The sequence below is a fragment of the Lutzomyia longipalpis genome, chromosome 3 (assembly GCF_024334085.1).
Source record: "Lutzomyia longipalpis isolate SR_M1_2022 chromosome 3, ASM2433408v1".
Lineage (NCBI taxonomy): Eukaryota > Metazoa > Arthropoda > Insecta > Diptera > Psychodidae > Lutzomyia > Lutzomyia longipalpis.
In genome coordinates this window covers 23035661-23061196 of record NC_074709.1, presented here as the reverse complement: position 1 = coordinate 23061196, position 25536 = coordinate 23035661, and the positions used below count along the sequence as shown (strand labels likewise).

Sequence of the window (25536 nt, the reverse complement as noted above, 5' to 3'; positions counted from 1 at the left end):
CACTGAAAGTGTTTTCCAACCCAGACACTTGTGCGTACTCCTAGAAGAATCTCTGTACATTTCGCACGCAGAAATCTCATACCAAAAAAACTCTTAGCGCGGCCTGTATCAACAATCACGTCGTCTATACACGAACACCCTGAGTTTGCTATGGAGAGAAGCATAAATCCCCCTCCCTCTGCCCCATCTATTTACTTAACATTGAAGCTAAATTTTTATTTTCTCCACCTTGGTTTCCATCTCACACCACCCTCGTGCGAAGCATTTTAGCTTCATTAGAATGTGAATCACAGCGAGGGGCGGCGATGAAGAATCGCGTGCAGAAGAAATTGCATAATAAATGATTCATCCTACCTTGAGAATTCAATCAGGAAGTGAATACCCCGAAGGGGGAATTTCTCCTAACGGATTATCTATTATTAGACAAGGGAATCACTTTTCATTTTCATAACAAAAAAAAAGTGAGAGAGAATTTTGATTTTTTTTCCTATAAAGTGTGGGTGGGTCTGCGGATTTGGTGGAATTTTCGCAATATATAAATTTCGCATGAAGAGAATTTTGAGAGCTACATTATATATTTTTTGTGACATTTTCAGAATCCAGCTGAAAAAATAGAAAACTGTCTCAACGTTTAATAATATTTAAATTTTTTCTTTGGAAAATTGATAATGATACCATTTTTTTTAATAAAGGAGTTTATTCACCTTTGTATGGATAAAATCCTTTCAATTAATTGATTGTATAATAATTTTGTAATTTTGTCTTTTATTAAGTGTTTAATTAATTTAATATTCTCACCTTGGGTACAGCGGGTCCTCTGGCTCTTGGGTGTCGTCCACTCTTGAAGTAGAGCCTCCGTAGAGCAGTTCCAGTAACTTGGTCCGTCTCTGAGCCACTGGAATTTCCTGGACTCGTAGGTCTAACCATGGTGGCGGTGGTGGAGGGATGAGGATGAGTTGTTGTCGTGGTTGTCTGCCCATGCGTTACGGACACAGTCATCGCACTGTGTGGCAGAGCTTTTGCAAGGGAAGACAAAAGGAGAGAAGTAACAAAATGAGCTTTCCACAGTATATGAGCATTTCTTGACATATCTCGCTATATTTGCTTTTACGACATGCAATAACTCATGCTGCAAATTCTCTTGGAGCCATCCTCACCTACCATGGTAATCCCATTACCGCTTCGCATAATTTCGATGCGACAAATAAATTGTTTTGCGGGCAATGTGGGAGAAATTGTGGTTGAATGAACACTATATGCCGGCAAACAATGACAAATTCTTAACTGCTCTGCTATATGTACTCGTTCTCATCTCACTTATATCCACATTTTGTGAATCCCATAAATAATCTTCACTTCTAAGTGCTTGTTTAAAGACGAAGAAACATCACATGGGGACATGTGCAATTAGTGGACAGGCGAGTATATTAAATTATTCGAGACATTTAAGTGAATAAAGGGAACTGACTCACTCACAGAATAGAGTTTTCATGACAAAGTGCAGCCTGTTTTCGCAGGAGTCTGTGACTGTTTATGGGGGGATAAAAAAGGAAGGGTCTAGTGCGATGATTTATTCTCAGAAAATCCCAATAAAATAATATTTAAGCTGACAAATAAAGAAAATATTATGTGAGTGACTGCAAAGGAAAAGCTCCACTATTTTCATAAGAAATCCAATCTGTTTCTTCACAAGAAAGCGAGTCAACAAAGAATTTTATTCAATCTCTGCTTATGATACTAAAATTCCTATTAATAGGTTTATTAATAGAGCAGGATGATCCATAGAAAATTTTGATAAAACAGCGAGATGAAACAGATCACCTCTTTTTCTTCGCACTGCACTATATGTGGTACATAAAATGCAGCCAACAAAGATGCAAATTTTATTCTCATAAAATTTATTTGCATTTTTATGTAGTAAAATGACGCACAAGAATCTTCAGCATATTTTTCTGACCACACTCCACGGATCTGTGAGAAGTACACACTGTTCTGTGCAGAATAATATAATAATGGAGGGGATGTAAACAGTGAATTTGCATCAGTAAACTCCACGTAAATGTAATTTATTATTACACGTGGAAAAATATATTATGTACATTTATATACCGAGAAGAGGAGTTCAATCATCTTCCTTGAACGTTCTTTTGCGGGTGGGATTTACCACGAAAATACCACATGGATTTTCAATCCATCCTTTTCCTCTTTTAGACAAATCCGGGATTTAGAGACTTTTTGGCAGGTGTGGTGCCAAAGTACATTATTTCAAAAGGAAGGAGATAAAGTAGAAACAAACGATGCTGCTTTTTCAGATTTTTGAAAATTATACTGACTTTATGATCAATATTGACGTACAGTAAATATTTTCATTAAAATCTTTTAAAAGTGCTCTAGCTAGAGTAAAATAATGAGATGCTAATTGCAAAAATTAACGTAAAAATTAATTTTGCTCTAGGTGGTGTTTTATTTTTCTCACAGCCCCATCTATCGCCGATTTAAGAAACTGACGGGCCCACTCTATGAGCAGGTTAAGATTTAGTGAATAATAAACCAGATATAGGGGAGAGCGGGGCTTATTAGCCCCGCTCTCCCCTATATCTTTATTAAGTCACTTAAGGGTTTGGAAAAAGTCTTAAATATCATATTTCCTAGCTAGATAGAACAAAATGATCTGAGAAAGAGTTGTAGGGCAAGAAATATCCTAAAGAATTGAGCTATGCATTTCACTTTATCTGTTTGGGAAATATGATATTTTGAGCTTTTTCTAAACCCTTAAGTGACTTTATTAGCCCCGCCCTCCCCTACCTACTTCAATATTTTTTCTCTGTGAAAGCTTTCTTTTTAATTGAGTTTTATTGTCTGTATTTCCCCAACATTGTGCGCTCTTTACATAATTCCTTATAATTTCCCTTATTTAGATTCCATTGATTTCAACCACGTGGACAACATGCGCTGTAATTTCCATAGTTTTCGGAATGAAAAGAAAATTTTTCTTCAAAGCCGCACGTGGTTGCTGGATAGTTTAGTATAAAATATAAATAAAATGAAGCTGACGTAGGTTCACTTCCCAAGAAGCATTTCCTCTCTCACAGACCCCACATCTCTCTACGAGAGAGGAACCCATTATTTTCTCGAAAATGTATTTATTTACTTTTCAAAGAATACTCTAAATAAATATCCACGACCATTCCCCTTCGCTCGAAATCGCATTTAGGCACCCACACGTAAGAGTTCATCAAAATGTGACCAATTGTTTAGAGAGAGAGCGTGACCTTGGCATATTGTTTAATGTTTATGTACAATGTAACCCTCCTTACCTTTCGTTCTACGGGGTGTCGAAGGGGGTGCAGGTGTTGGGCTGGGCGGATTGCTTCTGTTTTCTCTGGTAAAAATTCCACTTTGCTGCAAAAGGATAAACAACACGAAAAAATGATTAAATTAGCCGCTAAGGAAATTTCCTTGGTGAATTTTTTTTGTTAAATATTTTTGAAGGAAAATGTCAGGAAAGTGATGTGGTGAAAACATTTGCGGTCGTTCTAAGACTCTTATATGGAATATTTTCCGCAATTTTCCCATCTTTTTCATGAGAAGAAAATTGAATTTTGATGGTGTGCCTCATTGTATACAAAAGTCTGTGCTTTGCTTGATGCTTCTACTTCTTCAAAAAAAATATAGAAGATCAAAGAATTTTTTTATACAAAAAAAAAATCTTAAAGACTTTGTGGAAGAATTCTTAATCATAGTCCCCATGCAAAAAATATATATACATAATGTATGTACAGTACATATATCGAGATTTAGAAATAAATTGATACAGAATTTGTATCAGCAGGTAAACCTGCTGATTTTGCCAATTGCTATTTCCTCTAGATTTACTTGTATAAGATACTAGTCAACCCGAGCCCCCAATCACGTGTGAGCAAACTCCCGAAAAATTTTAAAAATAAAAAAAACCGTTATCTGACCCATCAGCAGGTAGAAAATGGGAAAAAAACAAATTTTCAGTGGGGGCGCTATAAAGGGGGGTTGGGGCGGAATCCCATATAGCGCTTGCAACTCGTATTGACCCCCTTTACCCCCCTACCAAATTTCATCAGGATCGGCCCAGCCGTTTCGGAGGAGTTCATGTGCCACAAACAGACAGACTTTTCAGCTTTATATATTAAGATAATTGAGTGTCTTATCTTATCATGAACTTCCCTTCTTCACCAAGCAGATAAAGAAGAAATAAAGGTGAGATAAATAAGAAATTGAGTCCATTCGAATTGTTTTCCCTCAGTCAGTGTTTTGCAATGAATCGTGTCAAAAGTCTCTGGCTATTTGTTCTGATTTTCATTTCCTCATGGAAAATTCATGGAGTAGAAGGTAAGTTTATAATGCGGAGTCTAGGTAATTTCCACCGGTACGTTTGAAATAAATATCCGCGAATGTTGCAACAAATTAGTGTTATATAGGTTGTTTTGTGCTGATTACGCTCTCGATGTGTTGAAATGTGTTGACGTGACCGAAATAGAATTGTGACGTCATTAATTGCCTCGAAGTTTTATTTTTTTCGGATGCTCAATGAGAAATCCCGCATTCACGCATTTCTTTCCCCCAAAACGAATCTTTCAGCACTACGATGCTATGCTTGTACATACGTGGCGGGACAGCAAACTGATACGGTGTGCATTGACAAGCCAGAGGAAGTGTCTGGACAAAATATTGTTACATGCGATAAGAGGTATTGTACAATAATGAGGCAGGAACTTCAGGATCCAGCCGGGAGAGTTTTAACCTTCTCAAGATCATGCGAAGATGAACCTTTGGTAAGGAATTCACTTTAATTTTTGTTTAATTTTCTTTCTAATTTTTTCATTAAATATAATTAACCCATTTATAACCATTAATTTAGTATACGCTGGGAAAATCTTCTTTGCTGATTTTCGGTGCATAAAATAGGGACAATAAGTTTGTTTTTTTTTAAACTAAAATTAAATTAATTAAATTTCGGCAAAAAATTAACATTTTTAGACAATAAAAAATTAAATAATAAATAAATTTTATGCATATCTGGATTATAGAGTATAAACGAGAATATGTATGTAATACGTCCGTTTTGGATTACCATTCTAACGGAAAATAACAAACTTTTTTTTTTAAATAATAAATTTAATTAAATTATGAACTTTGAAATTGTTTTTTTTTAAACGGTATGATGAATAATAAAGAATTCGTTGTAATTTCTAATCTGCACCTCATCGTTAAATACTTGTGTGTGTTTAATCGGCTTAAACATAAATTTACAGCATCAGCAGTCATGATTAAATAAAGTGGAAATTTGAAAACTTTATTTTGAGTTTTTTTTATTATTCTCTTTTAATAGTCAAATATTGATGAAAATTTTGCATTTTCATTTTTAAAAATATTTTGTTTATTATCAATTTAACATATGGCCTATTTGTTTTTTCTAGATTTTTAATTAAAACATCTTTTTAAGCCAAGTAAAGTTTTATTTTAAGGTAAAAGTACCTTCCTAAAGATAAAATCTAAAATCAAATGGAGTATTTTTAAAAAATTGATCTAAAAGGTCGTAACTATTTCGGTATGTATAGGTCATTGGGAATTTAAGATTTTTTATAGAAAATGTCGAAGTTTGGAGCCCTGAAAGTGATTAATTGGCACCCAAAATGCGATGTTGTACCTTTTGGCTGCGTAAGCACAGAAAGTCTCTCTAAAAATACAACCCAAAAAAAACCTTCTTTTGCTCAAAATATGTCCCATTACAAAATATTTTCTTTTTGGATAAAGCGAAATTCAGCAGCTGAAATTATGCGTCTTTGATGGCAAATTGGGCGTTCAGTTTGACTTTAATTGCGGAAGAGATCAAATATAGAATTATTTCTTGTCTCATTAACATTTCTCTCCTATGTATTTGTTCTGCAGTTTCTTAACGATGTAATCGAGGATGCTACATACAAGACATTCTTTCGCTCCTGCACAACGGATTTATGCAATGATGGTAAGAAGAGTTTTTTTTTAACAAAATTCCGCAAAAATGGATAAAAAATTCTTTTTCTTTTAGGAAGTGGTATAAGTGGAGGTTCTGGATGGCGACCTGATGGGAATCCAGGAGGAAATCTTGTTGTACCTGGACTTACTGGACAAAGTACCATTAATAGTCTAAGTAAATTAATTTTCTTGTCCACTTTTATGTTTCTCATAACGATTTATATTGGGAGATCTTATATTTGAAAATTATTTTTTATTAAATAAAATTATGTGCAATCCGATTGATTCAATTTCTTCTTTCTTTTTCGCTAAAAATGCAACATTTTTCTTTTCCCAATTGTGTGCAAATATTATGCTACATCTCTATTAAAAAAAAACACTCATGCAATTTTCCACTATAAGTGAAAATTACTCAAGAGACATAGCAAAGGAGATGATAACATGCAACACATGTTAATTTTCACATGAAACTCATCCTCGTTGGTTTCTCCGAAGTTTCTCCAACTTGATGCGGGGAAAATCCACTGCATTGGAATCAATTTTATACATATAGCTTCAAAAATGCTTGGAAAATGTGCAGTCTAACACACTGCATTGCTCGCGTGTTTTCTCCATTTCCCTCAAAATGTCCCGCATGAGGGCATTTTCCAAGCAAACCGCTTGTTAATTACTCCAAAAATATACAAGAAATTTTTGTGTTTTTTTTAAGTTTTTAATATTTTTTTGTAGGATAAAACAAAATCGTAATTTTTTCGTTGAATGCAGGCAAAATTAAATCAATAATTAGGAAATTAGGTTTCAATTTTGGGACATTTCGAAGGCACATTTTCTACTTCTTCAGATGCTAAGAATTTTACAATCAATTTCAGGATTTTCAGTTTAATAGAGGAGTAACCCATAATCTATTCAGGATGATTTTTTAAAACTTTTTTTAGAACGTTAAAAATGGATAAAGTATATAACGATAGATAGATATATTGGTATAGATATTACTATTAATCAAAAACGAAATTAAAACCATAAATATAATTAGTTCACTCATTGCGGATTTGGTGTTGTTATGTTTGCAAACCATTGTGGTTTTCTGTACCGACATGGTGTCATAAATAATGATATCGAATACGCTCTAAAAGTTAATCATAGTCCCAAGCGGTGCATTAAAATAAATCCTGGCAAAAAGGTCAGACGCAATAAACTTTAAAATAGTTTTTGAATTTCAGTTGAAGTAAGAATAAATTGGGTTTAACATTATTTTGAGAAAATATACAATTGAGCGAGAAAGTATTGGATAACTTTATGAAATTCTTGGAAGTATTTTTCTGCACCACTTTCTTGCCAATTTTGACACATTCTTCAAGTGGAAGCCTCATATGTCCATCTTGTGCCACATTTGAGACAAACGTGGCCGACTTTTGTGCCTTTCTCTGAAGAGTATAGGTAAGTATATATTGACTATATATATTTGAGATCTATTTATTGTTGGAAAAGTACTCGTGAGAATTTAGTAATAAAGATCTATCTATTATTATGGGATTCATCGCTTTGTCAGATTTTGTATTACTATTCCTTTAGATTTTTTTCTTTTAGTCCTTTGTAGAGCTTTATGAGAATATATAAAGGCTGCAGAATGGATTCGATTTGTACCAGCTGTTGTGGGATGAATGCTAACGTGTGGCAGGTTGAATACCTCGATTGTAAAAACGAAAGTGATTTTTGGCTGAAATATGATCAACAGCACTTGGCATCGCGATGCTTCATGCGAGTATATGTAAGATTATTGCAAAATGCCTCGCGATGACTTCATCAAATTGACGACGACAGTGCTTCTGATGTCAATAACATCTCTCGGTGGTGATCCAAAAATAAATGTACGGTGTTGCAATTGTGGTCCTAAAATTGACCAGAATGTGCGTTCTAAAAGCGTCACAACTTGCAATAGATATTTCAATTTTCTAACATACGGCACGTTTGAGCACACCGCGCAAACCCTTCTCGTACCTCTGCCGGCAATTTTGGGCCTCCGTCGGGGCTATAAATAATATCGATGGTGATTTAAATAGAAAGCACTGCGTGCAAGATGTTGGCCACGTCGGCCAAAAAAGCATAAACTCGAAGTTAATGGCATCTCGCTATATACACACCAGTGGCCCATTGGGCACCCCATCCGAGGTCCGTGTGCCAGCACAAATTGCACAATTCACATCTCCCACCCAGCAGTGGATTTTTCTGCGTTTATGTTTACGCGCCAATGTTGCACATAGAAGAGGGAAAATCAGATGATTTCTCAATGCGAACGGAAAATGCTGCGAATTCAATATCAAAAAGAAATTCCTTTGGCTCATGGTACATGTATTATTAATATAATAATCTTCACTCTTTGCTTCTGTGGCTTAATAAAATATTTTTATAGCGACACTCTATTATTGGATAGACTTTTATCGCCACTATTTTATCTCCTAATTAACTGTCTCGAAGTAAAGATTTGAAAGTTAATATGCTTTTAACAACTCACAGAAAGCCAAAATATTTAGGTGAGCTTATTGGGAAAGACTTTCAGAATTCCGAGGTGGAAATATTTTTTACAGCTCGATTTCATTATGATTAATTCATGAAAGTATTTTCTAAAAAGAAATACGGAAATTCAGAAATTTGATTTATTCATACGAGATAAAGTATTTTACAAATAAAATAGGGTAAGATTGCCTAATCTGATATGAAGTAGTATGTGTATATATTATCTTATTCATTTTCCTCGTAACTAAAAAAGGTTTTCAGAGGATTTTGTATATCAAATATGATTAAAATCATTGACCATTATAAATCCTTTAAAGGAATTGAAAATGAGGGGAAGTTGCCTATAAACTTATTTTCTTATGTTTTTCCGCATTAAAAAAAATAAACGAGTTCTTCTATCTGGAAAAATATCTATATGAAAGATTTTTCTTGTACCTATATCGGATTCCACTGAGAAATCACGCATCAAAAAGAATTTTCATTCGTTTAGTCGACTCAAGGAGTTCGTTCTATGTATGTATCGTCGTCTTCCATGAATGATCTTTTTGCAAATCTCTAAGGAGGGCGAAAAATATGTGCCAAAGGAGGGTATGGAAGACAACCGGGATGATTGATGATTGGGACACGAGGTGGGTCCGATAAAAAGCTTCTCCTTCTCCACCACCGGTGGTGTCGTGTTTCGGAACATAAACATTTGACACACAATTTTCACAGAGCAGACACACTTTTCTCCCTTCTCAAACGTGCCGCCAAACGTTTTTCCCACACCACGCCGGGAGTTTTCTCTTATTTTCTTTGGCAATTTATGTTGTGGTTTGTTGTGTCAGGAAAATATTTATTGAACCTTCTAACGAGATGCGCCCGGAAAAAATGGGGTTTTGTGGGTTACACACAGCCGCATGATAGAAATTTTTCGTTTGAGCCTCATGGTAAATAGAATAAGGAGTTTTGTCTCTAATGGAGATTTAATTGCTCGGTGAGCCCACGTCATCAAATGAGGAGGATGCTTTGAGGAGAAGGGGGCGGGTATAAGAAAAGTGATTGAAAATCAATGCTTGCCGAAGGTTTTCCATCTAACAATCAATCATGAAGATTAGCCGATCATATTTCCCGCCAAAAATTCCATGCATATTCAGTTACGTTCATTTAATTCTCACAGCCCATTGTGGGAGTTTAACTGCGCATCATTTCTCGAATTCACCTCCTTCATATTAGAAGTATGTTATGTAGACATAAATTCCAGCATTGTACTTTTCTTTTCATCTGTAAAATGTGCGGATTTCGCATTTTAAAACACTCTTTGGAGATTTCTAGGAAATAGGAAGCTACACCATCTCATTTCCTTTTTGGGAAAATCCACCGTTAATAAAAGTCCGCATATATAGTATTGAGCTATATAGTAAAACATTTTATTGAACAATTTCTTCTGGGGTGGATTTTCCGCTTTTCGCCTCTTCTGCAGGAAATATCTGCGGGTGATGGAGATGTGACATTGTTTCATATCGGGAATGTCTTCCAGCTTCCGTCTCGCGCCCTGTTTTCCATCACAATGGGATTTTCCCTGTGATTGACAGAGAGTTTCATGTTCATAGAGTTCTTTCGATAGCACATACCAATGATGTTCAATAAAATAAATACGAGCTATTTTATTCTATTCAACATGTAGGTATCTGGTACAATACAAAAAATCCTTTCCTTTTATGTTATTACGTACATGCCAGAATCGAGCTTTCGGGAAAGAAAAATATTTGAAAGTGGAAAAAGAAAAAAATAATATTTTAGTGCTTTTTGTGCCAAAGAACAGTGAATAAAAGCTCTGATTGTTCTTCTAATATTTTAAAGCTTTTTGCCTTAAAAATAAATTCAACAAACATTAAGATTCTAGAATAGGTATAATGTTATGACACCTATTACATTTTCTCAAATTAAAACATAACATTAGAGAGACTTTAGTGGATTTTCACGTTAATTTATTCAAATGCAACATCTTGAATAGGAGATATAATAAATTATATGATGAGAGATGATAAAATTCTCAGATCTCTGTGGGGATTCACTTTGCATACAGAGAAATATTACAACGCTCCACTATGGAGGCAGAGTTGAAGAAACTCGCGTGAGTGTTAATTTTCCTGGAAAACCCAAAAGTTTTTTTTTACTACCATGTTAATCAGTTTGTCTCTTTGTTGTATCTGCCTAGAAAGAAATAAATCTTTCACCAGAGACGCGACATACTCCCTGAATTTCCACTTAAAAGTGCGTGCGAAAAAAAGTGATTTTTTTCTGTAGAGAAAATATGGCGTGAGGGAAAGCGGAAAATGGGATGAAAGAGTCCATTTATTTTTGCCATTTCACATCTTCACAGTCTATTTGGTGTTGTGGATTTATTTTTCATGCCTCACACAGCGTGCAGAGGATGACTGTCTCCGAGACAATTCCTAGGAAGTGATTAGCTTTCGTGTGGATTGAGTAACTTTGAGGCGCGAAAAAAAGCGCGCGCCATCAACCACTTTGCAGCTTTCGTCATCTTGCGTCGTATTTTTTTTAATGTGAAAAGAAGCAGAATGGCCATTTTTCTCGGGAAAATACTGAAAATGAGAAAATCACAGGGAAATTGTATTAAATAAACATCCATTTAAATGCGAGTGTTGAATAACTGCGAAGAGAGCTCACACAGAGAAGTTTTCATGGGTTTCGCCTGAAACAATCAGGAGGGAAAGGCTATGTGACGTCAATTGAATTCAACTGCTTGCCTGTGTTTTTGCTTATTTAAACACCAAACAGTGTTTAATTTCCTTCTCCTTTTGCTATAATGGTTCAAAACTTGAAATACACCACTTGATGGCCAGACAATGGGAACTTTACCACAGGAGCCCTTCCTGTGCGCACAGCATACCCCACCGAATGACGCTAAATGACTTTGCATGGTATGTTGGGGAAAGTTTGGTATCCTTCAAGGAGTGGATACGACCAACCGGATCAGACCAGAAAGCCTTTTGTTACGAATGGGTGTTGGGGTGTGTGGCCCAATTTGTGGGACAGTGGGTGGAATTTGGTGCGTATTGTGCAGCTTCTTTGCTCCCAATTTCTGAGGCTCTGGCACGATGCCATAGAGTCACTCATACTTGATGGGGATGGCAGGTCATTTGAGACCCATCATGAGTCTGTCTTCCAAGAAGAACAATCTGCATCCGCGCCTTTCACTTTCACATACAAATATTTCGCAGGGTATTGCAAGGCGTTAACCCCTTTACGTACCACGTCGTGGTAACACCATCCACATGGTGTTTGATCAAAGATGCAACGATTGCAACAATTATATATTTTCGATTCTGTGAGATTTATTTAGAGGGTGGTGAGAGAGATTCTATAAATTTATCCAATTTAATCAATTTGTGTTTAGATTGTTGCAAAAGACTTGTTTGCATTACGTATGCTGATCAAATTATTTCTCGAAAACGATGAAAGTAGTTTGGAAAATTGAAATAGATAAACGTTCTTTGAAAATGTAATAAACCTCAATGACTTTAAATACATTTATATGTAGCTATAGTTAATTATAAAAGGTACATCCTCCTCATCTAATTTTCTGGCAGTGATCTTCTTTATTAAATTCCAAACCAGAGATAGAAACTCAACAAGAAGGAATCTTCAGAAATAAATCATATTTTTCGAAACATTTCCACCCAAACGAAAATGGGTTAACTCCACTGTCGATGGAGGAAAAATGACAATAAGACTTTTCATTTAAATGTGAAAAATGAGACTCATTGACATAGTTTTTTTCTTTCGCGCCAAAAAAGAAAAAGCAGCAAAAAGAGGATCGCGAAAAAATTAAGAGCAAATCAACAATATTTACCAATTGGTGCGAAAAGAGTTGAAATTGAGGTTGAAAAGGCCGGAAAAAGCGCGCGATGGAAAACTGGCAAAAATACTCAAAATCTCTCGAGTTTCATCAACACACCATTTCCCTACATGCAGTAAACCCATTGCGATGCATTCTGTATTAAAAAAAAGCTCTGTAGAACAGAGATGAGAAACTAATTAATTCTCCATGCTGTCGCTATGCCGTGTCAGCTCTTTGTTATGGGTACATACATCACAGCTACAGAAGCTTTGTAGAGAGAGCCCAAACAAAACCACCGCGAAAGACCTATGACTAGGAAATGTGAATTGTTGGTTTTGAGAATTATTTCTGCAGCCGCTATAGAAACTATTTTTACGCATCTTCACCAGAATTAGCTACAACTTGCTCTATTTTTGCGTCCACGGATGCGTTTCGCGGTTCTTTTGCCGTACGCCTCACGCGAGATTGTTTAGATATCGCGGCTCTTCACAAACATATCGAGTCGGGGATCATCACAGAAATGCGAGAGAACTTCTTCTTTAGAAAAAAAAAGTCATGTAAATGGATGGTGGATGTTTGAAAACAAACGTTGGAGCATGCAGGACGAAAAAATATTCCAAAAATATTTCAATTTCACATCTTGATTATTTTCTTTCAATCAATCTCTGTATGAGAGGAGTTATGGCAATTTAACTAAAATCTTCAAATAGATTGCCTTTGATCTAACGTAAATTTAGTTAGAAATTTAATGAATTTTCCAGACAGTTATTACATTGCTTTGTGTATGCTTTGTATGTTAAAATATGATGCATTTATTACAAATTAAGAATTAATTGAATATGTCCCAAAAACACTTATTTGGATTTAGGGGAAATAAATTATATTATTAATTGAATATCAATAATTAATTTTGCAATTCAATTGGGAACAAAACAGTTTTTAATGAATTCTTTAATAAAAATAAATAATAGGGTTTGTTGTCCGCAATAGAAAACGTGTCACGAGTCCAAGAAATCCAAAATTTCTCTGATGTGATCCTCCTCAAACCTAATTTATCTTTATGCTTTTAACTTTGTCTTTTATCTTGAATGAAACCTGTTTTTTTTTTAAATATTGTTTCACCTAATTTTTTTCTCCGCTACTAACACAATTTTTCCACGCGATGATTCACAGTAAAGTTGCTCATCCATCTGCATATTATTTATTACAATTGAAATGATTTAGATGGAAACATGTGAGGCTATCAAGCGACTCTTTGCTTGGGAGATTTGTTGAACACTCACAATCTCTTTGATGCATTCCCCGCACAACATTCGGGTCAGATGTATGATAGATTTGCAAAAAGAAAAAAATCTTCACCGCAGATATTCAAAGCAAATAGAATGAATTCGGCTGGAAAATTGAGTTTTCTAGCACAAGAGAGCATAAAATCGACATTGTCACTCCTTGAAGATTAACATTTTGATTTCATTTTCCACGACCGCCATTTTTCATCCTTAAAATTTATTCCACAAGAAAATAGATGGTCTCCATCGTAAATATCTCTTCATTTTCATTTTACTCCCATAATTGCCCCCAAAGAATAAATGAAATCATTAATTTTCCGCTTTCCCGTCGACAGGGGTTAGTAAAAATCACAGGGAAACCCCGTGGAGATAATGAGAGGGAATGGGTGACTCAGAGGGCCTCTTTGGAGCACAATCATTCGTGTGGAAAGATCAATGAAGTGAATTTTCAATTGAATTTCCGTGCCGAGTTGGAAAAACCCACTCTGCCTGTTTTCCGGCGCGTGAAAAATCGCGAACACTTTTTCCGAGAATCTCGTGTCTGGGGTAAATTTTCCCGTCAGAATATCCCTATACCGCAAATGCCGAGAGACTTATCCTCTTTAAGCATATAGCTTTAGGCCAGCAAAACCATGAGAAGCTTAAAGGGTCGGTGGCCCTTTATGAAATTAGGGGAATTTTTTCTCATGAAAATTGGTTGGAAAAGAGACAGCAATTACTGTGTCGGTCTCTCTGCAACGCTTCTTTGCTAATAGGAATTAATTGTCCAATTAGTTAAAGGGCAAACGTTAAAGATGAATTCGCATTGACAAAGTGGAAAATTCAGTATAGTTTCTAAATTCAGTTTTTCAATTTAGGAAAGAAAGAAAAAAAAGCTCTCAAATCCTTTCAAGTACGGTCTTAACATCCTTTAAATTCAGTTTTTTTATAGGGGTCTCAAGAAAGAATGTATAGGGGAGAGCGGGGAAAAAGTGACTTAAAGGTTTGGAAAAAGCTCAAAATATAATATTTATGTACCAGACAGAGCTCAATTCATTAGACCATTTTTTGCCCTACATTTTTTTCTCAGATAATTTGTCCCGCTCTCCCCTACTACTTCCTATTTCAGTTTAACTAAAATTTCCAAATTTAAACATAATCATTTCATCTTCTCAAGCTCTTTGAGTAAATACAGATTGTTACAACACCTCAAGTATCTCACATTGATTATACCAATAGATGTAGAAGATGATTTGGACAATTGGCAATTGCATTTAATGGTGAATAAAATGGATTTGGATTAAATTGTGGTAGAGCTTTGTGTAAAGCAACAGCTTTACAAGCAAAAGCTCTCACCTAAACATTTCTCTCAAATGCAAATAGCCACAAACATAGATAGGTATGTATGTAGTCTTATCGTAGTTTCTCATTCTCTAGCTTTCCATGAATATCTTCAAAAGAGTCCATTGAAATAGTCCCTAAATTGATAAATATTCAATGGTTTTGGTTTGAGAAAATAAGATGGAAAATTGCAAATCTCCTGGGGAAATCATCAATTGCCGCTCACCAATTTAAATATGATGGTAAAATTATTTTTGGTATCCCTTCCGATAAATCTAAAAATACCCCACAAGATTGACTCCCCGCAGGACCACGGTCGATCCTCAAATTGCTCAACGTATGTATGTATACGACAAGAAGGGAGGAAGCTGCTGTTTTATAAATACACAATCAGTTTAGTATGGTGCGCTCCTTTATGACATCAATATTCAGTTCAATGATTTGAAAATAATTGAACCGAGGCTGTTCTTGGGAAATTCCATTTGCTTGATGCTCCATTGAACATGAAGAGCGCACGAATCTTCCCATTTTGTAACACATCTTATATAGCCACCCATCAAACACATGTAATTCTTACAAATTAATTGTATATTATCTTACAGTTAATATTTTAATTGGAATTTTAAGCGTGAGTTAATATTTAATCACACGAAAATTTCATAGACTTTGCTATATATTGAAATTAAGAGGAATACGGAAGTGCAAACCACGATACCTTGCGAGATGGGGGATTTGTGGGTGGATTTTCTGAAATGCTTTTGCTAATAAGACAGTTGAAGTCTCCTTTAGACGTTTCTTTGCTAAGGTTTGATTTTTTTTAACAATTTTTTTTAAAGAGTTTTTAAATCTTAGCCTGAAAATTATTTATTTTGATCTACAGACTAAACAATCTACACTTTAAGGATGATTGTTTAGACACCATAAGACCCCATGGTATAGCTTTCACATTCACAAGACAATGATGATTTTCCGGAAAATTTTCATCACAAAATAGATAAGATTTTAAAGATTAAAGTCTTATGTAAAAGTAAATCTATATAGAGAAAGAATCTAATGACATATGTATATTACAAAATTTTCTACATTATCAAACAAAACACCTTCACACGTTCTCACTCAAAATTTGAGTATTTGGAACGCCTTTCTTTTGTCATCATCCCTCATGGGAGGTGCGAAAGTCTCTGTGAGTTTCTTAGGAAAATGAGCTTCAATGAAATTGTATTTCGTGCTCAAGAGCTACGAATCCCAATTAAATTTTACACGCCGGGAGCACCTTTCGAGAGTATATTTGGGGTGAGTGGGGGTGCGTCATACCCTCCCATAGGACCTTCAGTTTCATCACCCAATTTCTCAGCTAGATCCACGAAGACATGACATAAAGCAGGTTACGCGAGTAGAGTGATTTAAAATTCAAATATATTGTTACATTTTCAAAGCGAACGACTTATTTCTCACAAAACCATCCCCCTAAATCTACACCTTCACGTTCGTTTACCATTCTTCCGCTAAAGGAATTTCAACAATCCCACGCGGTGGTGTTTTTCCGCCAATATAGTGAGGTTTCACAGGGGCGCCTTTTGCTCACGTGGAAATTGTGTGTGTGCCGTCAAATTTCGTCAAATTACTTCCACATGAGGTGACTTAACTCCTTTTTTGGGGATTTATGGCTGTGAGAAACTCAATGAAAAGATTAGAACGTATGTATATGGAAGGTTTTCTTGCTGATTAAGCTTTACGCACATTCCCACATTTATGGAAAAATACCCATGATTTAGGGAAAATTTATTGATCATTCGGATTTTCCGACGTGGATTTGATGAGAAAATGTCTTGTCTGAAGAGTTGAAAAACATTAAATTCAGATTACTATATTTTTGCAATATCAGTCATTGTGAGGAGAATTAATACAAGACCCAATCTTATGTGGGCTTGAAGAACAACCATCATGGATTTTTCTTTGCATTCACTCAAAAAGAATTTAGAGAGAAGTTGGTATTTTGAGTTGATTTTGAAGAAAGAAAAATAAGCGGAGTAGAAGTAGTCAAGTGAAACGTATTTCAAATTCCGTTCACATTCTTATTGAATTCTTGGAGAAAGATAAGCAAAATTAAATTTAATATTTATCTGCTAAAGTTCATGGAGTTTTTATTGGTTCAATTGTATTTATTAATTCCCCATTATGTTCCAAATGAAAATATAATAATGTTGTTAAAGAAATATTTTTTAAGATTCTCTTTCAGAAATTAACCAGTGCGATTAGCAATGAAGAACTAAAATTCCTCATTTGATTAGTGGAAGTTTCTTCTAACATTCGGCTATACCAGACAGTCTAGTCTCATCCCCCATTCTCCGTTGAAAATTTAATAAAAATGTCTCATTCTTAGAGAGTCTCTTATTTCAATATAAACATATTTCTTCTATGTAATTTACATTCCTCTTCGCAATAAATCTTACTTGGTATTTAGCTTTACTGGACCATGACGAGGGAAACAAGATTTCATTTCATTAGTTGAGCTTTTAACCCTCCGCTACTTTCTAACAATCAATTTGCAATGCTTGAGGATTTATGAGAGCTTTCACTCGTGAGTAAATAGGTTAATTACAAGAGCTGGTGTGTGAACTTTTTCCTCTTCTATTCTAATTAAATAATTTATTTTCACAGAAATTTTAATTTTTTTGCGTCAGCATGAAAAAAGCGCACCTATTAATATACACATATAGTTAAAAGCTCACAGAAAGTTCAGGCAGTAGGTAAATCTTGCAGAAATAATTAAAAGCTCTGCTATCAACACATAGTTGCAATTTCCATTGAAAGATTCATGAAAAAAATCAATAATTTTCTGTTGATTGGAAATTCTTTGTTTCACTGATGGTCGGATGTGTGGGTTGTGACTCATTCAATTCTCAATTAACCCATCGAACTTTTATGTGCCTCTGAGGATTGTTTTGTGATTGCGTGTGAGGCATGTGAATACAATTGATGTAGCCACGAAGGGGAAAAGGGAGAAGTATTGTATTTTTTTTTTGGATTTTTATCATGTGATTGAATTGATCCTGATTGTTCAGAAGGAAAAGAACTGAATCAGGAGGAAAATTTTTTTTATTCAAAATTTCCGAGAAAAAAATTTGATTTTCCGATAACCTAATAGATTCAGGATGGCACACAGAAATTTTTCCTGAAAAATTATGCAAAAGGATTGTATGGGACCCTCCTCTCTATAATGGTAAAGTTTTCATCTTCAATTAATTAAAAAAAATAAAGTATTCTGAAAATGTATTAAATGTCCTGATAAATCTTATAAAGTCTCAATAGAGTAATTGACCTAAAGGGAGGAGAAACGATGGGGAATTGAAAATATAGAAAACATCCCCTATCTGTGTTAGATTCTCTCTGTTATATAGGAACATGGGGGTGGTATATTTACTGGGTCAGATTGGAATCAATATGGGGATTTAAGCGTGGTTGGAGGTGACATTATTAAATACCACATTTATTTTTCCCTCAATGGGGAGAGGAGAACAAAAGGATGGTTTGCAGGGAGTTTTTGTATTGATTCCTTGGGTGAGATGAAAAACCCATCCATATTGTACCTTTCAACTCGGCCACTCTCATCTTGTCGGCCTAGTTTAGAGAATGCCGCGCACTGAAACATCTTCCATCTTCCTCCCAAAGCTCTTGGTGATCCCATGTGCCATTAAATTAATTTCACTTTACCAACCAGGAAGCCATGTGGAGCACCCCGAGAAGTGCTCATGTTTTTGGGGTTTCCCCCAAGAGGAAAAATCTCTGCATGGGGTGTCACCCCCTAAAAGCCTGTCGAAAATTCCTATATACATACATGTACCTAAACCATCTCGCCTCATCACACGTTTTAATTAATCCAATTACGGAGCTTAGTTTAAGAGAAAGGGATGCCTTTTTAGACCTTTTTGCGTGAGAAGGAGGTTGGAAAATGATATAGGATCAAACGCGAAGAACTTACTTGAATTTTTAAATTATTTAAAATATTTTTTAGAGATAAATTCATAATTAAAAAATATCTTATTTCAGGCTTTTTTAAGCTTTTTTGTGCTTTTTGCTAAAATTTCTCCGGCGCAATTGCGCGTAATATATGAAATTCTTTCAGCATGATTAAGAGATTAATATCGTGTAGTGGGTGGGGTGTTTAGAGATGGTTTTTAGGTGAATTACTTCTCCTCATTATTTACAAGCAATTTCAGGTGCTAGATGGGTGCTGGCCTAATCCCAACACCCTATACAGCTGTGCCCTAAATTTCCTCCATTGCTTCAGGGATGAGCTTATACCGGTGAATCCTCTCATATTCATGTAGGAAGAGATTTTCCTATATTTGTATGTATATGTGGATTTTAAGGGGGTTGGAAAACTTTGGGCGACAGCTTGATAAACGACATTCATTTTAGTATTAATTAAATTTCTGAATATTCTATTAAAATATTAATTTGCATACAACTGGTCGCGCGGAAAAGAATTCAAAGGGAATTTTCCCGCGCGGGAAAATCATAGTAGGCGTACCAAGTGACAAAAGTGCTCTGAAAAAAGTCGATGTCCGTCGTTTTAGTGGAGTTTTCCCGTGGATTTTTTGTGAAAATAGGTAAAATATTCGCAAGAGAAATTCTTTAAGTGCGTAAGCATGGCATCCATGAAGCCTGAGAAGCCCGATGAAGAGTTCCACGGCGCGGGAACTTCGAGCCAAACCACCCGCAACAGGGGTCCCTTTTCGGCGGCTGCAAAAGTCTTCTCCAAGTCCAAATTTAACGTTGCTGCATCCCCATTTGTCATGAATTCCACCAAGAATGAGCCCAATATGCGCATCGAGATGTCCCCAAGGAGATCCTCAATGTACGCACAAATGCCCCCAAGAGTCCCCTATGCAACATCTACGCCCGTTGCGCCACAATTCCGAAGCATCTTAGGGCGCGATCCGAGGGCACACCACGGGCACGCTGTGGGCCCCAACTTGATGGATGAAAGCATCATGTGTTGCTTCGTAAGTCATATTTTTGCATAAATGAATTTATTTAAAAGCCTTTTTTGCCGAATTTAAAGGACTTTTGTATGAAATTTGAAAATATTTCTCAATTTTGTACCCCAATTTTACAGCCACCACCACCGCCTTCTTTGATTCGCAGCTGGGATTTCAATTCACCGAGATCTTTTGGTGCTCATTGCCAACCCGATGGTACTATCTTGATTCGTCTCCGTGAAGGTGTTAGGTGAGTTAATTTAAACCACAAATAAATTCAAAAATTTGCAATAACATTCAAATTTAATTCAAAATTCAAACTCAAATTCAATTGTTTCAAATCTTTGAACATATTCGGTTAAAATCCATCTAAATTATTATTAATCAAAGAAAATATTTTCATTTAATTCGAAACATTGAATAAGCTTAAAAACAAGATTATATGAGATTAATTAAAAAGCTGAAAGACTTTTGAAGGAACTATAAAAAATAAATCAATAGCTAATCATGATAATATCTAGCCAAGAAATATTTAATAAATTTTTTCAGTAACATTAAACTTGATATGAAAAGATTTAAGAACACCATTAAAGTGTAGATTTTCCCGGATATGATTGTAAAAAGAGTGTCTTCAAGGGTAAAAACATCTTTGCAAAATGATTTCCTGTAAGATAAATCAATTTTGCAATGATATTCTCAAGAATTTCCTTCTTGAAAATTTCATTAATAGCTTTTATGCTGCTTGCTCTCTGTAAAATTTTCCTCTCAGGCAACTCTTTATAATTTTCACAGAAAGAATTTCCTTATGGAATTTATTTTGAAGATGGTTGAGATTTTTTTTCTCTTTGTCGTAGCATTGAGATGACTTTGGATAGGGCTGTGAGGGTTATCAATAGTCACAGCAAAGTGGCCGTAGCGCTCTCCAACACGGGCAACTCCTCAGCCTTGATTCATCCAAATGGACGTGTCTATCAGTATGGATCAAAGGTAGAGATTATAACTTATGATGGAATGAGAAAGAACAATTTTGTGCGCTATGCCAAAATGTGGCAGAAAGGTGTGAGCTTCACGAGCCAACATTGTGCTCTTGTCTATTTGGTGGATACTGCCGGAACGCGAACCACCACGGATAGCTTCACAGATATGTCGCAGGATTTGACAAAGGTTAGTTATTATTTTATCAAATAAATTAAAAAATAAATGTTGGGATTCTAATTTAAAATATTTTAAAGGCTCTTTTCTATCGTGAAACCCGCTACGGAGAAGAGTTTGTGGATGATGTACTACAGGTCCTCAGGGCTGCTTCATGGTGGTCCAATGAGGATGGTAGTGACCTTTTCGACGTCAATGGTTTCAGAATCACCCAAACACCAGATGGACTTGTGAGGTGAGATTCATACATACATATATGTGGAAATTTCCCCAAATTGATGAGAGTGTATATCAAATTTAACAATTATTCCATAGAATCACAAATTCCAATAACAAAAGTCTGATTCGTACAAGTCCTGGAAATGGATCTGCCACTTTAACCACCAACTTCATGCATTGCACCGCATCCATGGGTCAAACATCGCATCTGTTTGTTAGGTGAGTTTTTGTATGTGCTTTTACTCTCTATCTCTCCCCGAAAAGCGTCGAGTACAAATTAGCAGAAAAGCTTTCACGAGAGAACTGGGTGATGTGACCACTAAGCAATTATTATTGTGAATTTTCCATGTAGTCGAGAAATATATAGTTATTTTTCATTATATGTACGATAGTTTGGAGATTTTGGATGTTAAAATTTTCATTATATCATGTAGTTAATTAATTGAAACAACAAAATATATAATTTAACATTCATCCCTGAAAATCGGTCAAGCTTAGCCAATATGGCTGCCGGATTTCTTTTAACGATGATTCTCAAGAAGTTCTACAACACAGTAACTAGTCTAGCTAGAACATTCTATGTATTTCCTCTGAAAGAGAAGGTTAAGTGAGAATTTTGAAAAAACATCCTTTTTCAAAGAGAAATTAAATAAACTTTAGTAAAAACAAATATTTGTACAATGTTTTTGTTTTTTAATAAAAAAAAATATTCGTTGTGAAGTTTGTGTTAAGAGGACGAGTGGCAGAGTTTTCATATCTATGGTTCAGTTTAATTAAAACTTTATATCCACACAATGCTATTGCAAAATTGCCTTCAGGGCTACATGTTTGGGATTTTCAGTTCAAACACTCATTTCATTGCCGTATTAGCTGTGATTCTTTCGAAGAAAAGAATAGCACAGCTTCTGTGTCCACTCTAAAACTCAAGGTCGTCGGATCGGGCTCAAACTTGGTATGAGCACGAATTAAGGTCCCCACATTTCAAAAAACGTATGCGCCGAAAAACTTTTCCGGCCGTCCGGCCGTCCGTCCGTCCGTCCGGCCGTCCGGCCGTCCGTCCGGCCGTAGTTTGAAGCTCAATTACAAGAGAACGGTAATAGATAGAGACTTGCGGTCAACGGCAAAGTTCAATTATCGACTGGAAGTCGTCCAACTATGATATCAAATTCACCCCCCCTCCCCTGCATCCGCCATTTTTAATTTTTTTCAATTTTGTTTTTGCTATATCTCAGCCCCTATTATAGGTAGAGGTCTGAAATTTTAATATGTTGTAGGGGCCTTTAAGACCTTTTCAACAATAACCCATTTCCAAAAATCGGACAAGCGGTTTAGCAAATATAGACTTTTATCGAAAGTCGGGCATAACTCCTAAACCGGTTGACCGATTTTAACCAAACCGGTTTTGAATGAAAGATCTCAAAAAGGTCTACAATTATCTATACATAGAAACTTTCAAAAGTTACCGCTAGAGGGCCTACAATCAAAAACAAAATTTTCGATGAGTTTTCGACCAGTTTTCGATTAATATCTCAAAAACTGGACGATAGATTTCGATTAAATTTTAGTATGTTATAGGTGATAGGCACACCTTTTAACCAAAAAAAAATAAAAAAAATTTATGTCGTGGTTTCAGAGATATAGACCAAAACAGGTTTCCATATGTACCGATTGTTGTAATATTGCCTTATATTGGCTTAACGGTACTTGATAAAGACTTTTCGATTGAAGTTTCATCAGGTATAGTGGGCATGACCTATCAGATTTTACTAATTTCAAAATTCAAAATGGCCGCCTTCTGCCATTTTGTTACATCAACAATTACTTTCATCTGTTCACATATATTTTAAACAAATTAATTGGCGCCCCGCGAAGCGGGGCGCCTTTTTTATACATAAAAAATATAAAAATATAAAAATATATAAACCTATAAATATACATATATAAGTACAATGATGGTCCAGCAGAGTAAAGGGAATGTACTGGTAAGTTTCACTTACGGGCTGTGATTCTTCCTTCAGATGACAGTCCAAGTGTGGTGAAAATTGAGGTGGATAAATTTTTAGGAATGGCTTTCTCACGCATCGAATCACAGCCAACGCGTGTAAATTCTGGGGAAAGGCTTACTCATGCGCGTTGGCTGTGATTCGTTGCGTGAGAAAGCCATTCCTAAAAATTTATCCACCTCAATTTTCACCACACTTGGACTGTCATCTGAAGGAAGAATCACAGCCCGTAAGTGAAACTTACCAGTACATTCCCTTTACTCTGCTGGACCATCATTGTACTTATATATGTATATTTATAGGTTTATATATTTTTATATTTTTATATTTTTTATGTATATTATTCTTGTGATAGCATGTAGCTCTTGACTATACTGCACTATACACATAGTTGACAAAAAATATCAATTTTTATGTTTTTTGTTTTCTTTTTTTTTAATAAAATTCATATTTCGTTTATTTTTTTTCAGACGCGGAGAGCTTCGTATGCATTTCGATGGTAGTCAATTTGTGGTACGCAACGCAGGACATTCTGCTGGATTTGATGACAACAATCGCCTAAAGGTTTATTAATCATCTCTAATCTCATTGTTATTCTAACAATTAGTTTCATTACTCACCATGAAGTACCCTCCATACACAACATTATTTTCATTTATGTAAAATTATGAAATCTCTCTCAAAATTATCCATGAAAATATTAAAAAAAAAAAGAATTTTCCTTATGAAATTTCACGACATTTCATTTTGTGTGACTTTGTTGTGAAAATTGTTCTTTTTCCGCAATTTTATTCACCAAAATTGAATATTTTCCTCCACCTTCATCCTGTGTGCGGGAGATGGTGATAAAGGAGTGAAAATTTATTTGATGTTACAATACAAAGTTGACGCGGAAAATTTATGAAACGACATTTTCATTATGTTTCCAAGAAGGGAAAAATAAATTTATTGTGTCTTGGTGTAAAATGCAAATGATTTTTAGACAAATTGGAAGATTTTGGTATGTTTCAGGGCTTTTTGTATTCCTAGAACTTCAATTCAAAATATAATTGAATTTTTTCATATTACAGCCACTGAAAAACTCTGTGGTTGAAAACTAATGCGGAAATGTCGCATTTGTGTTTTGAAAAAAAAAACCCAATGGGAAGTTCAAACAAAAGTCAATCATATTGTGAACATTATAATGGGAAATTGTAGGTAATTAATGCTTTTCTTTTTCCTTTTCCTGGCTTTGATGTTGTCACAATATTCAATGTAAACCATTTGATATTAGCCTTTGTTTGATGCTGAATATGGTAATTAATAAATTTCCAATGAAACGAAAGAAGATGAAAAATTCTTTTATGCTAAAAGTTGTTTGGAAAACTTTTGGAAAAAGCAAAAAAGGAAGTATTGGTTAAAGGAAACCGATCCAAAACTAATAAAGAAGATATTTCTTCTCTCCACTCTTGCTAAGAAGTGGGTGGAAAGTTTCAATTTCCAAGAAAAGATATCGAAGCATTAAATTCCTTTTCAAAAGTGTCTCAAGTGATATATGTCTTCTTGATGAATCCACTTTGAGACAGAGAGAACGAGGTAGGTATATAGAAAGTTTTTCTTGCCAACACACTTTCAGGGAGTTTTGAAAGATGATTTCATTGTGTCAAAAGTGACCATCATGCGAAAAATTATCCCTATTATTGGGGGCTTGACACATAAAAAAGGTGCCTCATGCGGAAAGGTCGAAAGTGTCTTCTCAACCAAGTTTTCCTAAATTCTCCTTTTCATCTCATTATCGATCATTCACTCCTACCGAGAAGTTCTCTTCCCCTTCACATATTTTTTACGTGGAGTTCACTAAATCAATGGGTGGGAAATTCCAAACATAAAGTGCGGGGGATGTTTATGTAGAAATTCATTGTTCATTTTCTCGAGAAATGGGTGGTGTGTGGCGGTGGGATTAAAGTGTGACTTTTTCAATAAATCTCTCCACCCTCACGTGATTTTTGACACCATGCCCCAGTTTTCTTATTGCCAAAAAGTTCAACAAAAGGCTGCCCTCAGTGCGCACACCCCAAAAGACAAACTCCCACCGTGCTCCCCCCCAATTGAATTATTCAATTTTCTACTTTCATCATCCCACCACCCGCCCCCCATTTTAAATACTCAATAAATTTTCTCATGAAAATTGGAGCCATGAATTTTATCTCGTAACCATTTTCAACTAAGCAGCGACGGTA

The 25536-nt window shown here is 35.3% G+C and overlaps 3 protein-coding genes across 4 annotated transcripts in view; 2 read left to right on the top strand and 1 right to left on the bottom strand.

Moving 5' to 3' along the window:
* LOC129792837 (uncharacterized) overlaps positions 1–25536 on the bottom strand; it is a 67781-nt gene that overhangs the window by 17492 nt on the left and 24753 nt on the right. For both annotated transcript variants that reach the window (XM_055832207.1, XM_055832208.1), the window contains exons 3-4: positions 3318–3402; positions 799–1016 (exon numbers count right to left, since the gene is read on the bottom strand). In XM_055832207.1, coding sequence (XP_055688182.1) covers positions 799–999 — 201 coding nt within the window. In that variant the 5' untranslated portion in view covers positions 1000–1016; positions 3318–3402. The remainder of the gene's footprint in view (positions 1–798; positions 1017–3317; positions 3403–25536) is intronic.
* LOC129792839 (uncharacterized) lies at positions 4250–6272 on the top strand. The gene is made up of 4 exons (XM_055832211.1): positions 4250–4365; positions 4615–4808; positions 5926–6001; positions 6065–6272. Exons 1-4 carry the CDS (start codon positions 4293–4295, stop codon positions 6232–6234), a joined length of 513 nt encoding a protein of 170 aa, XP_055688186.1. The 5' UTR covers positions 4250–4292; the 3' UTR covers positions 6235–6272.
* LOC129792838 (uncharacterized) lies at positions 19447–24002 on the top strand. The gene is made up of 6 exons (XM_055832210.1): positions 19447–19967; positions 20081–20193; positions 20798–21107; positions 21176–21330; positions 21411–21533; positions 23788–24002. Exons 1-6 carry the CDS (start codon positions 19611–19613, stop codon positions 23888–23890), a joined length of 1161 nt encoding a protein of 386 aa, XP_055688185.1. The 5' UTR covers positions 19447–19610; the 3' UTR covers positions 23891–24002.

Excerpts from the sequence above, each read along its gene's own strand:
- LOC129792839 (XM_055832211.1), top strand. The coding sequence starts at position 4,293 with ATGAATCGTGTCAAAAGTCTCTGGCTATTTGTTCTGATTTTCATTTCC. Across the intron at positions 4,366-4,614 it reads GAAAATTCATGGAGTAGAAG|CACTACGATGCTATGCTTGT; the intron begins GTAAGTTTATAA and ends CGAATCTTTCAG. Across the intron at positions 6,002-6,064 it reads AACGGATTTATGCAATGATG|GAAGTGGTATAAGTGGAGGT; the intron begins GTAAGAAGAGTT and ends TTTTTCTTTTAG.
- LOC129792838 (XM_055832210.1), top strand. The coding sequence starts at position 19,611 with ATGGCATCCATGAAGCCTGAGAAGCCCGATGAAGAGTTCCACGGCGCG. Across the intron at positions 21,108-21,175 it reads TGTCGCAGGATTTGACAAAG|GCTCTTTTCTATCGTGAAAC; the intron begins GTTAGTTATTAT and ends AATATTTTAAAG. Across the intron at positions 21,331-21,410 it reads ACACCAGATGGACTTGTGAG|AATCACAAATTCCAATAACA; the intron begins GTGAGATTCATA and ends ATTATTCCATAG.